This window comes from Pinus tabuliformis, chromosome 9, assembly GCF_031772625.1.
Source record: "Pinus tabuliformis cultivar Carrire ecotype Pingquan chromosome 9, CPIR1, whole genome shotgun sequence".
NCBI lineage: Eukaryota > Viridiplantae > Streptophyta > Pinopsida > Pinales > Pinaceae > Pinus > Pinus tabuliformis.
The window spans coordinates 945,783,727-945,802,923 of NC_142307.1; the positions used below are offsets into that span (position 1 = coordinate 945,783,727).

A 19,197-nucleotide genomic window follows, 5' to 3' on the forward strand; every position below is an offset into this window, starting at 1 on the left:
GAAAACCAGTGTAGCAGATATGAGGGTTTTATTATTAAGCAAATTTTTGAATACAACTAGGGTGCCAAATCCGGCTCACCCAACAGGGAATAAACTCGACATAAGTACCTCTATCTGGAGACAGATATTTTGGGGAATCTAGTAACTAGATGAACAAACCCCACATGTGACTGCGCTGCCCCCAGTGCTATGTAGCGATCACTGCTCCAAGCTCTGCGCTGGAACTACGTCACCCTCCCAGTGAGCCTTCCCAACTTAGAAATCGATTTGTTGAACTACTGCTCGATCTGCCTCACAGAAACCCTCGCGCTGCCTCTAGGTGACAACGTCAGCTCCTCCAGCCTCTGCGTCACCCTTTTGGAGCTGCACTGTCTCTCCCTGGTGCTGTGCTGCCTCTCTGCTATGTATTCTCGGCCTTGGACTGAAGTCCCTTTGCCGAACTGCCCCTCTCTGCACTAGAAACTTACTCTGAAATTCTCAGCAAACGACGCCCCAGAATTTTGAACTAGCTCAAGTGCTACTCTCACTGTGTGTATTCTCCAACTGACCCCAAGCCTTCCTTTATGCTTTGTGTGTGTTCTCCAACTGACCCCAAGCCTTCCTTTATACTTTTCCTGTTGAGAAATCAACGACCGTGATCTAATCTCTAATCAACGACTAAGATTAAATTAGACTTGATCCTCGTCTCTTAGAAGCTTCTCACCCATATTTTCATTAATACCCATTAATATTTTAATTTTCCTAAGTTTAGACTTAGGAACCTCATAAAAAATATTAATTATTTTAATAAAATACAATCCGGGTGGAATTTCACCAAATGATTTCTGGGTCTTGGAGATCTCATGTGTTCTAGCCCCTCCACAAAATTTCGGAGCTAGAGCACATCCAATGCTACCCAAAAATCAACACTCCCTCTTAGCGAGGAATGTGCTCTAGCAATACTTCCCAGCAGAAGTATCACACCGATCCAAGGCATCGGTCCTCTGCGCTGCTGATGCTCGACTTGCTGCCCTTCATCCACTATGCTGCTGCAACTTGTATTGTTGCTCATGACACTACCATTGTCACTGCTGCATCTGTATTACAACTCCCTCTCAATATGCTGCATCATGCCACCCATAGCATTGCCACTGCTAACTGCTGCACTGCAATTCAGTTGCTGAGAAGTAATCAGCTGAAAAACCACCCAGAAGATGACATGCTGGTTAGTTTGGATGCCCTTGGCACTGAAGCTACCTCTGCTGCTAATCTGTGTTGACCCTCTGATGCTACTGCATTGCTATTGTATCTGCTCTGTGCCTCTCGCAATGCCGCAACACTCCACTGCGTTGCTTCAGACTTTGGCACTCTAGCTCTGCCACTATTGCTCCATCATCCCTCGTACCAACTGATTCCCGTCATTCTGCTATTGTCATTAAGGACTTCCGTAGCCGTATGTGATCCAAGAGTTTGGGCACCTCAAGGATGTTGCCCCTTACCGTAGTCCTCCCGACTACAACTCTAAATCACCCCATCTCCTTCCTGGAGATGTGGCTGCCATCTCTGCCAAATAAATGTTGAACTGGTTATCTTCTCCCTCTTTCGTTGCTGTCCCAGCAAAACTCGGATCTGGATTTCTTTGGCGCTAGAAATCCTCTAAGGAACAAGCTCCCTTTGAATTTCGATTTCCTTCACGGAAATCCTTTTGCCAACCACTGTCAAACCACCCCTCTGATCTCTCTTTGCTGCTGCTTAGCACTGGATCTAGATTTCTTGGCAAGAAATCTTTTGAGGAACTGATTCCCTCTACTTTGCTTCTGACCCAGTAGGTACTGTTCTGCACCAACAGAATCAACACCCCACCAACAACTCCAGATAAAATCTGCGCTGCACCCCCAATCATAGCAACTGGAAAACCGAACTCAACAATCTCTCCGCTGGCCCAATAACCATTGCGCTACTCTCTACAGCAACAACGTCACCCAATTAGGTTGAAGCAGGCTATGCGTGAGCCTCCCTTAGTGACTGCGTCACCCCTCCTCTGCTCTCTTGGCCTGAAATTGCACTGTCTCTCGGGACAACTGTCTGCACGCACAAATTTTTCCTCTCTCCTTTCGCTAATGGCTTCAATCCTCCTTTATCTGCAATTGCTTTGATACCATGTGAAAATTTCTGAATCTAACAAATCAAAAATCCTACTGTAGTAAACTGATTTGCATTACCTACTTGTGTTCTTCATTTTAACAAGTTATTTTTAGAATTATTCGGAAAATATTAATGCAAATACATTGCAGCCTACACCAATATACAGATCAAGTACTGAAAAAATAAATGAGACAACCACACAAGGGACACACTTATTTTTGGACTAAACATCTTCGGAAAAACCGAATGCGAGAAAACCAGTGCAACAGATATGAGGGTTTATTGTTAAGCAAATTTCTGAATACAACTAGGGTGCCAAATCCGGCTCACCCAACAGAGAATAAACTCGACGGAAGTACCTCTATTCAGAGACAAATATTTTGGTGAATCCAGCAACTGGATGAACAAACCCCATAGGTGACTACATTGTCCCTAGTGCTGTGCAGCGATGGCTGCTCCAAGCTCTGCGCTGGAACTGCATCACCTCCTCTAGGAGCTGCGTCACCCTCCCAGTGAGCCTTCCTGGCTCAGAAATTGATTTGCTGAATTGCTGCTCGATCTGCCTCACAGAAACCCCAGTGCTGCCTCTAAGTGATTACGTCAGTTCCTCTAGCCTCCGTGTCACCCTTCTGGAGCTGCGTTGTCTCTCCCTGGTGCTGTGTTGCCTCTCTGCTATGTATTCTCGGCCTTGGACTGAAGTCCCTCTGCCGAATTGCCCCTCTATGCACTAGAAACTTACTCCGAAATTCTCAGCAAACCACGCCCTTGAATTTCGAACTAGCTCAAGTGCCACTCTCACTGTGTGTGTTCTCCAACTGACCCCAAGCCTTCCTTTATACTTTTCCTGTTGAGAAATCAACGACCGTGATCTAATCTCTAATCAATGGCTAAGATTAAATTAGACTTGATCCTTGTCTCTTAGAAGCTTCTCACCCATATTTTCATTAATACCCATTAATATTTTAATTTTCCTAAGTTTAGACTTAGGAACACCATTAAAAAGATTAATTATTTTAATAAAATACAATTCGTGTGGAATTTCACCAAACGATTTTTGGGTCTTGGAGATCTCATGTGTTCTAGCCCCTCCACAAAATTTTGGAGCTAGAGCACATCCGATGCTACCCAAAAATAAAAAAATAGGAGTCCACATAGGGTGCTTGGACAAGGAGGCTTTCATAGGCAAGAAGCCTGATGTCTTCAACTTTCGCATCTTTGGGACAAAGGTTTATTGCCATGTGTCCAAAGAGAGTAGGAGGAAGCTGGAGCCCACAACTGAAAAGGGAATTTTCGTGGGATACTCGGAGACATCTTAAGCATATAGGGTGTATATACCATCACTCAAGAAGAGAGTTATCAGGTTGGACGTGAGGTTTGAGGAGGGAAAAGCTTTGAGGGAGTCCTTGGAGTGAGAGTAGGTTGGAGTACTTGAGGAGCAGCGATTTGCTCCCAAGCATGAGCCTCAACTAGTAGCATAAGGAGTAAGAGAGCCAAGTGGGCTGAGAGATTGATTTAGGAGGCCCAGGAGCGAGTTGAGGCTCCTAGCTCTATGTTCAGGCAGAGTAAGTAGCCGCATAGATATGTTGGATATATGGCTTTGATGATGAAGTTGTTGGACACAAAGCCTTCTTGTTATGAGGAGGCAACCTCTTAATAGGTTTGGCAGGATGCCATGGTGGAGGAATATTTCTCCATCATGAAGAACAATATCTAGGAGATTGTGCCACGACCAGAGGGAAAGTCAATAGTAGGCTCACGCTAGGTATACAATTTGAAGCATGGAGCAGATAGGAGCATGGAGAAGTACAAGGCTAGGTTTGTGGCCAATGGCTTCTCGCAAATTAAGGGTATTGACTATGAAGAGACATTTGCTCCAGTGGCACGTTATTCATCCATCAGGACAATTTTGGCACTTGCAACTCAGATGGGGTGGGAGATCCACCATATGGACGTGAAGAAAATATTCCTCAATGGAGTGGTTGAGGAGGAGATTTATATGGAGTAGCCAAAGGGGTTTGAGGTCTTCAGTAGAGATACTCATCTCTGTTGGCTGAAGAGAGCCCTTTATGGGCTCAAGCAGGGTTCGAGAGCGTGGTACACTTGCATTGATAGCTACCTTCGTGGATTGGGCTTCACTGAGAGTGAGGTAGATGCCAACCTGTACTACATCATGGTTGGACGACTTCCGCTCATTCTAGTGTTCTATGTTGATGATCCTATTTTGATTGGAGCAAACATCTTGATTTAGGATTGCAAGGCAGATCTTGCAAGAGAGTTTGAGATGAAGGACATGGGGTTTATGCACTATTTCCTACGGTAGGAGGTTTGGCATGGTGATGGGGAAATTTTCGTGGCTACAGAGATCCTTGGGAGGTTTCACATGCAAGATTGCAGGCCCAGGACCATGCCTCTAGTCACAAGCTGGAGGAAGGTGGATGCTAGCCAAGGAGAGCAAGTAGATGCTACATTATACAGGCAGCTTGTTGGGTCATTGATGTACTTAGCCAACACACGACCTGACATATGTTTCACGATGAACCAGTTGAGCCAGTTCATGATGGAGCCTACCAAAGTTCATTGGGTTGCTACGAAGCATGTTTTGAGATATCTCAGAGGCACAACATATTATGGATTATGGTACAAACAGGTCGATGGAGTGAGGCTTGAGGGCTTCACAAATGCAGATTGGGCAGGGAGCTGCACAGATAGGAAGAGTACTTTAGGTTGCATCTTAAGCATTGGGTCAGCAGCTGTTTCCTTGTTCAATAGGAAGGGGAGATTAGTTGCGCTCAGTTCAGTAGAGGCCGAGTACATGGCAGCCAGTTTGGCAGCATGTGAAGCTATCTAGATGAGGGAGTTGCTTGTGGGACTTTTTAGGTAGAGGATGGAGCCCACTGTGATACACTGTGACAATCAGAGTTGCATTAAGCTCTTTGAGAATCCAGTGTTTCATGATTACTCCAAGCATATTGAGATTAGATATCATCATCTCAGGCACTATGTACATAAAGGGATAGTGAAGCTACCGTACATTGCAATAGAGGAGCAGACAATAGATATCTTGACCAAGGCATTGGCAAGAGGGAGTTTTGTCTATTTCAGAGATAAGTTGGGTGTTGTACAAAATCCCTTCCTTGCTAAGAGGGAGTGTTGAAAATGTAGCATGGAAGATCCTCTGGCTTCCTATCAAATCACCTGAGTGTCCTATAAGAGTCTGTAGACTGGACGTAGTAATAACAGCCTGAAATTCCTATTAGGAATGCCGAATAGCCTCAGAACAAATCAGAAACTTCTGCTACAGAAGATTAACCCATAACTACTAGATGTCGATTTCATGAATGGGGTCAAGTACTTTGAATGATAATCGAGTTGCTTAGGAGGTGGTCTGAATCTTGTCAGTGTATGTGCTAAATTTTGCCTCCGATCTGCCTCAGGAAGCCCTTCCGTGCTCTGTTTCATTTATTGTGCAAGACAACAAAATTGGATGTTCCAAAATTGATGAGTAAACCAACGAAGAGACCGGGGTAGGACTGTACTTTGTGGTTATGTCATAATGCTGTAAAATAGAATCCAGCATGGTCTTTTGCATTGGATTTCTGTTTTGACACTTGAATTCAAGCCCGGCTTAACTCTTTTTCAGATAAAGGTAGGTTTGGTTGCTTATAATTATGCAAGGTTAATTACTTTGAAAATTTTCTAGTATTGCTATTTTTGAGGACACAATAATAGACACTTGAGTCAGTGCTTTCCTAAGATGATAAGGCACATTTGACTGATGAAAAAACAGTTCTGTATCATCTAAAGGTGGTACATGCATCGCATTTATCGGGATGTGTGGACAAATCTAGCAACTAGTAGGGGCACATTTCTTCATGACATTGTGTTGATGCTAAGTTTTGGTGGAAGTAGTATTACAGATTATTTCTTGCAAAATAACTCAGTAGTAAATTTGTTTTGAAAGAACATGGAAGAGGAACTTCATCAAATATTGTACACAACTTTATTGGTTAAGATTATTTTTCAGGGTCATGTGGTGTATGACTGCATAATACTAGAAATTTAAAAACTATGTTTTCTTTTTTTCTCACAGGCAGAAATTGAGAAGGTTAAAAAGAGGAGGGAAGAAAGAGCGATTGAAAAGGCTCAGCATGAAGAGGAAATGGTTAGTGTTACATATCTGTATATTTTGTTTTTAAGTATTTGTTTCTGAGGTTCGTTTGCTTGTTAAAGGCATCTGAAATGAAATACCTGACATTTCATTACCTAGTTTATTTGATGTTCAAAGGTGAAGTATAATGGAATATTAGAAGGAATTTCTTAAAGTCTTACCATGCTGATTTATTGGCATGTGAAACAGGCAATGTTGGCTAGGGAGCGTGCCAGAGCTGAGTTCCTAGACTGGGAAAAGAAAGAGGAAGAGGTAAGTGAATATTTTGGCATCATCTGGCTACATGGCAGAGAACCTGTCTATGTGATTATCTTGTGTAAGGTGATAGATTTTATCTGCTTTTAAATTTCATGTTCTCAGTGGGAACTAAAATCTATGAATATTAAAGCCTCTTAGTTGTTCCCTTTGTTGATATTATGCTGAAATAATAACATTATTCCACTTTGATCTTTGCCAGTTCCATTTTGATCAAAGCAAAGTTCGCTCAGACATTAGACTGCGGGAGGGTCGAGCCAAACCCATTGATATTCTTTCGAAGAACTTGAATCTATCTAAAGACTTTGATATTGAGATAAATGAGCCATACACTATATTCAAGGTACTATTTTCCCCACAAAATCAGTATACAATCTGTCATGTAGGATGCATTATTATTATCATTTAAAAAAAATTCATATAATGCTTTTCCTGGGGAAACCCACTGGGCACTTCCCTTCATTCTTATGATGGTACCTAGGTTATACCGGATTCTGCTCAAAGCTTTTGACAAAAATATGCTCATTAAGAGCTAAACATATCACTCTTGGGAATTGAAACTGGGTAGGGAGCATAACGCTTCTCTTCTCAACTGCCCAGGCTAGACCCAATTGACAAGATGCATTTTTGTTGTGTAGGAGTCTTTTTTGTTTGCAGATTCAATCATTTAGCATCTCTTTTCATGAGTAATTTCATTCTGTTATTCAGATTTGACTTCATGGGTGTGTGCACTTCCCAGTCATTAGTTAAATAGTTTTTGAATCTTCTTCTACTTAAGTTCCTTTAAATGCTTTTCTCCATTGAAATTCAAGTAAATTTCTTATAATATTTTGGGAAAATTGAAAATATGCATGGATGAGTAAAACAAAACATTTGTGCTCATGACATTTTGTCCTCTCTTAAGCAATTATCAAGATTCTTGTTCATTAAAATATTTTTACTTGAAATATTATTTAGTTTTCTTCTGTTAGAGATCAAACTTTGTTGTAGAAAACTCTAATTTTGACCAAGTAAACCTCGTAAGAGTCATATAAATCCATACATTCATATGGTGTGCCTAAATACACAATTTGCAAGGATGGAAATATTGCAGCAAGCTGCACACAAGTTGCTTCTGCTTCTAATAGTTGTCCTATAACCCTTTTCAGAGTATTTATATTGTTTCTCCAAGCAACATGCTGGGGTGTACAATTCATTTTTGGTATAATCACAGTCCAATACAAGCAACTAGTTACTATACTCTTGAGATGCACTGCTAATCTCTCACACTAAGCCTCTTCTTTGTTGTGGTTATGACCACATATGAACTGTTAGGACTGATCTTTTTCTGAGGCCCTTCACAGCCTCTTATTTTTGGAAAGCAACTTGTAATACTACAAGAATGAACACATGGCTCACATGTATAGACAAATAACTGGAAAAGATGTAGTAATTGTGGTATGAACATATCTGTACCTTAGTAATTATCATGCGATGCTGGCCTTCTGTAGTTTTAACTTTTATCTGCTCTCTACTTCACTTTGACCCAATGTTGCATGACTCGTACTCGTATAAGACTCGTTTGGATATTGACCCGTCGACTTGTGTAAGACTCGTCTGGCTATTGACCCGTCGACTTGTATAAGACTCGGGAACAACCCGTATAAAACTTGTATAAGACTCGTCAAAATGCAAAAAAACCTTAAAATATTGTAAATTTTAAGCACAAAAAAGAAACTAATGACATATCCAATCCTTATAAGCTATAAAAACTACAATATATGCAATAATTCATAACGTCATCTCATATCTATAAAAACACAACATAACATATTTGATTTTTGTAAGCAAAACATTTAGATACTGAATAAGAAAAGGAATCATCATTTCATAATTAAAATAAAAAATGTTAGCAAGTTCAAAATTTAAATACATATGTCATAAATGATAAATGATTGTCTCATAACAATCTTGAGTCTCATCACTCATGGATGAGCATGCCTACAATAAGCCCTCGTGGAGCTAATGCTAACATCGGAAGCTTGAAGCAACTGTTAGGCAAGTGTATTTGGAGTCTCCATTTGAGATGGCAAACTAGAGAGATCCTCTATCTCTTCATCAAGCCAACTCAAATCAGGGGACTCCTCCTCCACAACCCAATCGGACTCTAAATCAATAGTATCCAATAAAATTGGATTTGAATCCTTTGGTTGCACTTGTTTTGTGAGCCCTCCTTAGCCTGCAGGACCTTGTGGATGAGTTTCTCAGCCACACAGCGGCCTTGTGTGGCTGATAAACTCAGCCACACATCGGCCTTGTGTGGCTGATAAACTCAGCCACAAGGCTCTGCGGGCCGAGGAGGCAGTCCTCCTTAGCCCATAAATATTTGCAAATTGAAAACAAAAATAAAATTAAATTGAATACAAAAAATAAAAAAATTTATATGGAAAACATTCAAACAAGGTTCATGAAGCCTACCTGAATCTGGGTTTGATATGATGAAGCTTCCTTTAGCCTCCTCCAAGAGCTCTTTCACTATGCAATGGAGTCACTCAACACTCATAGAAATGAGCCAAATATTCAAATGACAAGTGAATGACAAATGGAAGGGAGAGAGGTGCTTATAAAGCATTTTCTTGCCTCCAATTTCCCTTTTCCTCCACCTCATTTCCAAAAAAGAAAAGAAAAAAAATTGCAATTTGAGGTTCGATGGGTTTTAGAGGGGTCTGATGCAGGTCTTATGCCAAACCCGCGGGTCTTATACGAGTACACGGGTTTAATATGAGTTTGGCTGAGTAAGGGTCTTAAGTGCGGGTTCGATTCGAGTGACCCGACTCGCTATAGAACCCGCCAAGACCCGCAGGTACTCACGGGTCTTATGCGGGTGGTGCTTCACTGCTTTGACCTTCTAAACTTATTAGCAAAGCTTAGCTCCATAGAATTCAACTCACACCCGATTAAGGTGCAAGATGGAAGGAATAAAGGAACTGTTGAAATTGGGTAGCATCTGGAGGTACTCTGACATGCCCTTGGCGCTAGGCTTGTTATAGAGAAACACTCATAAAATGTGATTTTATGGGTGTGTAGGCCTTGCACCCAAGTTGTGGGCTTTGTACCTATTACCCACCACTAGTGGGTGACCCTTATAGGAGAAATTTTCTCCTAAATTTGTCTTCAACCGGTAGTCAGCAGCCCCTTGCAGACACAAGATAGCTCGACATGCCACCATTATCTGCCACCTAAGGCAACCATTATGCGCCCTTGCCCATCTGTTATGATCATATGTTTGAAGGTGGGTCTTCCAACCCTGAAGGTATGGATTTTATATGTAATTGGATGTTTATGCTTGCTTTCTTTGACACATTTGGACATTGATTAGTGGGGGGATTTGGCAGAAAGAATGGGCTTGGATTGTATCCTTGTTCCCATGTCCCAACTTGGTGGTTAATCTTGTATCCTAGGCCTGTGGGATCTCCTCTATTGGCTACTAGCTTTAGGAGTGGCACTACATGGGAAACCCTGATTTTGGTTGCATGGTCCTGCTTCTCGACACCATATATATCACTCCCCTCTGCTCATTATAATCCCCTTTCACACTTTTCCTTTTTAGGTCCACATTTGTCCATTGGGTCCACAAGGAGTTAACCTCCCCCTCCCGTTGTCCACACTTTGGGTCGGGCTTGGAACGATGCCTTGGAGGTTGATGCAGCTAAAAGGAAAGTTAAAAGCATAATTTGGCCACTTACAACTGGAAAATGTACCACAAAATGCAAAAGATGGCCGAGACATAAGAATTTAGCACGTGGGCAAAAGCCAAACATGAGCGTTACCCCCTATCATTGTGGCCATCACCTTGGTTCCTAGGGCCCCTATGAGTGCCCCTTGCATCATTTAGGAATCCATGATTGTCCCAACCCTTGTTGGGCAATGAATTGCCCAACCTTAAGGGGGGTAATCACTGCTTCATCATGCAAATCATGCTCTCATTCCCTGGAGCCCTGAGCAGTTAAAAGAAAGAAAATCAATAAAAGGCAACGACATATGAAGAAGGGTAGAAAAACAAAGGCCAAGGTAACTCATGTGCCACGATTGCTCCCTCCTACATCCATATACCCAATGTGCGGGCTTCCCTAGTTATAACTACCCTTGTACCATGGCATGTGGCTTGGAGCCTTCCCTGTTGCCCCACTCCATTCCATACATGAAACCTGCCATTTGATGGATGTACCATGGACCTGTTACTCCTCTAGAGGCCGAAACCACTTATTAGGGTCCTTCATTAACCTCTCTTGTTGAGCAAGGAAACCCTTGTACCCTCTAAAGCCCATTTGGAAGGGCATACCACTATGAAGTGTCCACTTTTGCCCCTGGTTAGCAAGCTTATTTACTCAATTGCACTAATGGATTGTTGTACTAGAAGGCGAGGAGACACATTGGATCTTATACAAGAGTGCAGGTGGGTCTCCATTTGGACTTGGTCTCCCTATACGGGGTCTAAGCCCTCTAGAGGGTCATAATGGCACTTGTAGGTTGCGTGTTGAGAGCCATGGGCCTCCTCCACAATAGAGCATTGATTTCCATGCCATGGGCTTCTTAAGCACCATATATTGCTTGTTCATGCCCCATCCATACAAAGATGGTGATGCACTTGAACCACGTTGCCCATCTGACCACACATTTGTCCCTGACACTTGGCATCTGTTCCAGGGCCTAGAATGGGAGGGCTTGTGTCATCTTCTAGCACACACTGATGGAACATCGACATGATATTGAGCCACAACCACTTGGGAGCACCACAAATGTTTTGCTTGAAAACCAAGGGGCCACCCCCTTGGTCATCATTTGGAGAGCCCTCTTCTTCATCATGGCACATTGAGGACTTATCTTAGCCTTCCAACGACTCTTTGCACCATTATTTTATCATTTCGAAGGCTTATTTTATGCTTTTGGAACTATTTGGTGGGTTTGTCTCCAATAGGTTTGTTATTTTGCACATTAAAACATTTCTAGGGGCTTCATTAGGCTAATTAGACCAAATCGATCTTATGGAGGCTCATATAAATAAAAGGAGAGCCTCATTTGTAACTCATCATCATTTGGATTGAGATTTCTCTTGGAAAAAGAATTCAAACCTACAATTGATGGACAAAATTGGTTGTTATTGATGCATTTTGATGTTTGGGATTTTCGCTATCTTGTTGTGGAGCTTCTATTTGCAAAGGTGATGGATGGATATATTCACTTTATCTTGTAAGTGTTATTTTGATGCTATTTCTTTACTTTGTTGCATGATTAATGTATGGAATATCTTGTCACAATCTTACATGTGCCCTAATTAAATGCGAATTCATGAAAACATTAGGATTTTGAAGTATTGCATGCATTACATGTTAGATAATGTGAATGAATGTTCCTAGAGGCTCGTTTTGCCTATTGCTTCGTTGAATCTCCATCAATCTTTTCCAAACAAAGTATAAATCAGTGTTGATAATATCGGTATCGGGAAAATATCGGCGAGGGTCCAGAAAATATCTTATCGGCAATATCGGCAAGCATAAAAAATGCATAATATATTCATTTTTTTCAGATTTTTAAACATATAAAGCAATAACAACATGAAATAAACACGTTGGCACATAAATATGAAGAAAACACTGATATATATGATGTCAAATAGAAATGATACATCAAAGGCGATACCAAATCCTGCTGATCCCTGATAATTGTCCATTCAAGGACTCAAATGTGGAGAACCAATACAAAATAACATCACATATATAAAAGTATCTCATCATCATGAGTTATATGTAGCACAACAAATAAAACTAGCAGCTATCTATCTGAAATCACTGCCCTCTCCCCCTTTTACGGGAAAACATGATGGGTTGTTTGTAGGCCTGCCCCTAGTAGTAGGAGGCCCTGACCCTGCCTCTGCACCTAATGTCAAATAATGAGTGCTAGGTATGGGGCTATGCTCTCCTATATCTATAGCAGATGGTGTTGATGCAGATGCTCCCGCAGTGTCCTCCTCCTCCTCGTCCTGCTCCTCCTTTGAGTGCTGCTGCTCCTCTGACTCCGAGTCCTCGTCTTGCTGCCCCTGCTCTAATGGATCATCTGCCACTGGCTCTAACCATGAAGGTGACTCCTCCAAGAGGGGCTCCTCAGACTCCACCCTCCACGGAGACAATACATCAATATTGTCTAAGCTAAGTCACATGACACGAGGACACGAGACACGGAGGACACGTAAATACGAGTATTCAATACGAAACACAACGACCTGGAAACAAGACACGAGGGACACATTTTATATATATATATATATATATATATATATATACCAAAATATAGTTTTTTATCCATATTAAATTGCAGGTTGCAGCCTATCTAATCAAATTAAAATATAATTACTTCTCAAAGTTCATAGTTCACTTTAAAAAAATAAATAGAATCAAAATTTACTATTTAGAAATTAGAATGTGATATGCTTGGTCTTGATTCTTGAATATTCAATGTTCATTGTTCATGTACAACTTACAAGCACATAAGAAAATAACTAAAATTTAATCCTATTGATTTCCTCTGCCCCTCTTGCGAGAAAATGCCACAGCTTTCCCTTTCCCTCTAGATGTAGATGCTGGTGCTGGTGGAGTTGGCAGTGGAGTTTGCTATGCTCTAGAAGCTGAAGAACTAGAAGTAGGAGCTATAGGAGGTAGACCACGTCCTCTACTGGTGGCAGGGGTAGCCTGGGCAGGTGGTGTCACCTGGAAACATTACAATCTCCCAATCTTGAAATCCTAAAAAACTGATAAGTCTGCTGCATTTTGAATGAAATCTAAAATTCTACTTTCTCCATATGAAATCCAATGAGGCCGGAACCACTCTCAAACATCCTGAGTCATTTCATGATAATGTTAAAAATTTAAGTAAAAGGATGAAAATGAAGATTAAGGAGAATGTCACTTTTACTTTAAGAATTTAACATTACCATGAATAGCATATCAATACTAGGGCCTAGAACGCTCAAACCCTCCTTGGCAGCAACCACGTAGCTCTCCCCTTCCTTCTCCAGCAATCAGAAATGAAAATGATATGAAAAAAACCAAAATCGGATTTTTATAGGCCGTGCAGAAATTTTTTACAGTCACCGGGCGATATTTTCGATTGTCGCGCGATATTTTCAAAAGCCGAAAATATCGCGATATTTTGTCTGCGATATATCGTCTCGCTGAAAATATTGCGATATTTCCGAATATCGCCGATATCTCAGCGATATTATCAACACTGGTATAAATACCTTTTGTAGTCGCGTTGCTTCCTCTTAGGGTTAGCGAAAGCTGAATATTCAATAGATCTCTTTGATAGAGAAAAATTCTTTCATCAAAGGGAATCTTGACTCCATTTCTCCCAATTGACAAGGCTCTGGTCCTAATTATTGTTGATCAACCTAAAACATCTTCCTTTCTCTCTTTTTCGAATTTCTACCCTAAACCTGGAAGGTCACCTAGGGCCTAGTGCGAATTGCATTAGAGAAGTCATCTTGAGGAGAGAGTTGGTAGGCTACTGCGTTGGGGTGTCTTCTAGCTACTCTTAAATTTTGAAGCAATTCCCGTGGTTAGTTTGAGAAAAATCTCAAACCTTAGCTCTAACCTTTATTCTATCCTTAAAAACATCTTTGGTTAGCGGCATTACAACGGTCATATTCTCTTGAAAACCCAAAAGAAGCTCTTATGGTCCCAAACCTTTATATGGTCGTCATCTTACAAAACCCTAAGAGAGATCTTGTCTCCTTAGGAAGCCTTTGGTCTAGGAGTAACCTTTGTAATTGAATAACCTCTCCTCCTAGGTCTTGGTTTCTTCATTAAGCCTTTCTTGGAGATCTATTAACTTCTCTTTGAAACAATTGAGCTATAATTTGAGTCTCTTCTTTAAATGGGCTTTGGGAATCACATTATACCTTGATATAATCCTATCATTAAGGTGATTTCCCGTATACCGAGACTTCTCCCGTCGATGAAAGTTTGTAAAGAGCAGGGGACATCGACTTAGGTGACAGTGGGTCTTTGTCCCATTGTTGTCACTGGGTCTGATAGTTGTCCCTTGGTTACCCTTCCTAGGACCCCTACTATATTGTGTGGCAATAGTACCCAAAGTGGTGGGGTTCTGTGCCCAAGGAATGCATTTAATGTTTTAATTTAATGTTGATTTGGGTGTTGGAGGTTTCTTGAAAGAAAAGGGGGCTTCCAAAGGGACAAATGGTCAAGTATAAATAAGAAGCCAATGGAGAGGCTTGAGGACAAGGAGCATGACGGATTATTCTTCTTGTGAGGTGGAAGAAGCTAGATGTGACCTAGCTGCAGGCTGAAGGAAGAAAGTCGCGCCCTAAGGAAGGGTTAGTATTCTAGACTCCAGAAAGAGGAGGTCGAATTCTAGTTTGAGGGCTGGGTGGCCTAGCCGTAGGAGAAAGGAGGAGAAGCAGGCTGCAAGGGACAACTGTGTTGCAATCAGGGCCTAAGGAAAGGATCTGTAGACAGGAAGAGAAGGCCGCAATCTTGTCTAGGCTGGCTGCATCCAAAAGAAACCAATCAAAGGTGGACAAGGTGGCTGAGGGCTTGAAGAGAGAAGCAGGCTGCAAGGGACAACTATGTTGCAATCAGGGCCTAAGGAAAGGATCCATAGGCAGGAAGAGAAGGCCACAATCTTGTCTAGTCCGGCCGCATCCAAAAGAAACCAATCGAAGGTGGACAAGGTGGCTGAGGGCTTGAAGGGACAGGCTGCAGGCCTGTAGGTGCATCTGAGGGCTTAAGGAGTTGGCTTACGGTGAAACAAGGGACCTACAACAAGGAAAAGTGAGGCCATAGGCCTGTGGTGGTCCGGTGGACAGTGGAGGGTTGCCACAACAAGAAAAGGTTTACACAGGGCTGCTGTAAGGTTCATGGAGGCCTAAGGGAGCTTCCCATAAGGCTGGGAGAAGTCTGTGGTGTTTGGAAGACCACAACAATGATTCTCTGTGGTGAAAGGACTGCCACAACAATGGTAATTTGGGGCAGTTGAGGACTGATAAGGCTCAACCTCAGCCCAGGTAACTTGTACAAGAGTATTGTGTTTTGCCTTGTTTATTTTTGGCATTTTTCCAGGGATTGTAAAGGGCCACTTTCCTTGGTATGGGAACCCTAGAGTTTCTTGTTAATGGACAAATAAGAAATCAGTTTGGGCATAAATTTTGTGTCTTGTGCATTGATCTAATTGTTGCTATATTTTGTTGTGCAAAAGTTTTAAAGTTTGCATTTTCAGTGTGTTTGTGTTTTCTAGCTAAAACATAGACCAAATCCAGGGTATGGAATTATAACAGAAACGCTGGTAATCGTAGAAAAGGCTTCTGTGTGTCCACGTAATGGAAACCTAATGAAGCAGAAATGATTGTCCCACAATGATGCATTCTCTTTATTTGTAGTCTAACGTTACAAATTTTGCAGTCAAATGTTTCACGTAAGTATTTAGGTCAATTCATTAGATATTGAACTAGAGCACTAACATATTAGCAAATCTTTTTGTGTTTTTACACTTGATAATATAATGATGAGTGTAATTCTGGGTTGACTTTGCGTGTCTTTTAAATTAAATGACTATCAAAGTAAAAAAACAACCCTAGGCACGCGTAAAGGCATTGAACTGGAGTGCAAGGGATATTTTCCACTATAAATTTTGTTCAATAAGCATGTTTTTCAAAGGTTGGCAAAAAAGGAGTCAAATTGCAATTTGGATTTTGGAGAAGACCCTTGTATTATACACAAAAATCAGGTGCTCTTTTGAATTTGCAAATAAGCATCAACCATGCCATCTAAAGCATTCCAGATTATTGGAATGGAGTTATGTTTTAATAATGGTCATTGTTACCCATCCACACATATGGGTATCCCTAGGAGAATTTTTTTCTCTCATGATGTAGCTTGCCTGCCAGCAACCCTACCATGATCCACAGATAGCCAGCCTCAAATGTCTCTCATTCACACTTCGGTTGATGCATTCATTCAGCTGGCTTGCTCATTTGATGAAGTTGGGTCATTTATTGTGAGGCACATTAACCATTTTTGTACTAAACTACTTTCATTTAATGTTCAAAGGCATTCTAATATGCATCACAGGTTGAATTGGGTGATAGACTGCTGTTGGCTGTACACTTGTTCCCTTGTTTCACCTTGTTGGTTATCTCTTGCCCCTAACCTCTCCTCTATCGGGTCTCGAGGGTTATCGTAAACTGATTCATCAGCTATGACTGGGGTTTTCTGATTTTCTATTTAAACCAATTTGACCCCCTGAAACTTCTCATAAAATACCTAAAGAAACCTGCTCTGACACCAGTATGATTTGTAAACTGCCGTGGATATTCCACTGGATAATTCATCACAGTAGTTCTGATAAAAATAAACTGAAATTTGAAATCTGAAATCTAAACTATGAGGGTTAATTTTTCCTTAAATTTCTATATTTATTAATTATTGTTTTTTTGCTCATGCATGAAATAGATTTAAATGAAATGCCAAATATAGAGAACAATGAAATACATGCACACACCAAACACCAAGATATGATTTAGGAAACCCTTTTCGGAGAAAACTCAGTTAGAAGGTGAGGTTGCTTCGCTCTCTTTTGTTTGAATGGAAATGATGCAAATACAAAGGAATAAGCACTCTCAATGGAGTTACCTGAGACCTGTGGCCCGTGGGTTGCTACATAGCACAAACCCCCTTTGTTTTGCTCTCTTTCTCTTTCCATTCCCAACTACTCTACTCTACTATGGAACAAAGTGCACTCAGATAGAATGGGACCTCGTTTCCTTCTAGTTGCCTGGTTATAACTTATTACACAGCTTGATAGCCAACTAGGGGTTAGATGATTCATTCAATCCTCAACATGAGGTACAATTTGACCCTTCTAGAATCGTCTTCATAGTCTTCACCGGCTAGCTCTATTTCCATGAGTAACAGGGACTGACATGGCATCGTCTTGAATTATGGTGGTCAATCACAATAGGTCAACTTCTGAGAGGTATAACTTTCTCATACAAGCTCCAATTAAGGCAATTCTTGCATCATTGGAAAGGTATCGATATGTACATTATGTAATCTAGGACCACAATAATGGTGGGACCACAAAAACTGGTCATTTAATGTCTCAAAGAGGTTCCTGAAGTTCCTCACACCTATTTTTCCAAACAGGGACCACTGGTTAAGATGGCCCTACAAGCTGATTCCTCCAGTTTTTCCACTCTGGAAGCATCGAGATGGATGACAAATAATATAATGATCCATTCTAGATCAACTATATGTAGATTGTGGTAGGGGCTACTGGCTGACATGCTGCATCACGGGGGAAATTTTTTCTCATTGGGTTACCCTGTATATGGATGGGTAACATTGACATATTCCAGTCTTTGTCCATTGCACTCTTAGTTCTCCACTGCAACTGTTGTGTAGCCTTAAATTCTTTGGCTTTGTTTCGTATAATCTGGTAGAGTTTCCATTTGCAGGTTGCTCTCTTCAAGTTGTATATTAAAGGTACTAATTTCTTCTTTTAATCTAACCTTATCTAGTGTTTCATATAGTTTATCAGTGAGACCATTCTCCTGTTCAATTAACTTTGCTTGCCTGTCTTCTGTTAATTCCTCTAAAGCTTTAGAAACCCCTGGCATTGCTCTAATCTTGGTATTATATAAACAACATCTCTATCTTGTACTTTCAGAGTCTCAACTTTAGCTTTCATTTTGTTAATTTTCTGGTTCTTGTTATGTAGTTCTAATTTAGTCTTCTTGTTCTGCTCTCAATAGACACTAACTTGGATTCTGAGTTATCTTGAATCTTCTTTTAACTTCTTATTTTCTGCAGCCAGGGCATCTGTTTCAGTGTTGACATTTTCAAGCTCCGGGGAGGAAGTGAAATCAATAGCCTTTCCACCCATTTTGACTTTCAATTTGTTATTCTCAATGTCCTTTGCCTTCACCAATGCTCTGACCACTTTATCCTGTCAGGCTCTGTTGCCAGATGTATAATATCATTCCTCAGTTTTGGATTTTTTTAGACCGGGCTTGGTTGGCAGCCTTTTGATATTTGCAAGTTTTTGAGAAAATTCTTGACCCTCATCTTGAGCTTACCAACTTCAACAGTGGCTATAAGTTAGTCACGAGAAACTACTTTACTACTCTGCTCATGCAAATCTACCTTATCCAGGGGCTTAATTTGCTTCAATCAAAATTATCAGCTGTAGCCTTATAATCATCAGGCTCCATGTCCGATTCATCCTTATTTCCTTTGTACCGACGAGTAGTAATGGTAAGTAGATTTTTCTTGTAATCCACGACTGTTAGTAATTTGGGGACAACAGACCCATTCACACTAGAGAATGGATTATTAGATCTCTTGAATTGACAATATGTTGCTCCTTAGATGAATGCAGAGATATATGGATGTTGAAGATCTACATCAATATCTGAATTGTTTTCTTCAAAAGAAGGCTCACTTTGATCACATTTAGTCTTTTTAGCTGTGAAGCACAAGTTCGCCAATGTGTCCTGTGTTCTCATCCCCACGAACTGGGTGCTGGAACACGTACTTCCCAAACGAACCCATATGAACTAGGTTCTTCCCATATGAACCCAATACTCAATAACTGCG

At 41.0% G+C, this 19,197-nt stretch overlaps 1 protein-coding gene across 1 annotated transcript in view; it reads left to right on the forward strand.

The window, feature by feature from the left end:
- Window positions 1–19,197, forward strand: part of LOC149151867 (cactus-binding carboxy-terminal, cactin) — a 234,872-nt gene that overhangs the window by 57,908 nt on the left and 157,767 nt on the right. Inside the window, exons 4-6 of the mRNA XM_089438382.1 lie at window positions 6,215–6,286; window positions 6,482–6,544; window positions 6,750–6,890. Coding sequence (XP_089294508.1) covers window positions 6,215–6,286; window positions 6,482–6,544; window positions 6,750–6,890 — 276 coding nt within the window. The remainder of the gene's footprint in view (window positions 1–6,214; window positions 6,287–6,481; window positions 6,545–6,749; window positions 6,891–19,197) is intronic.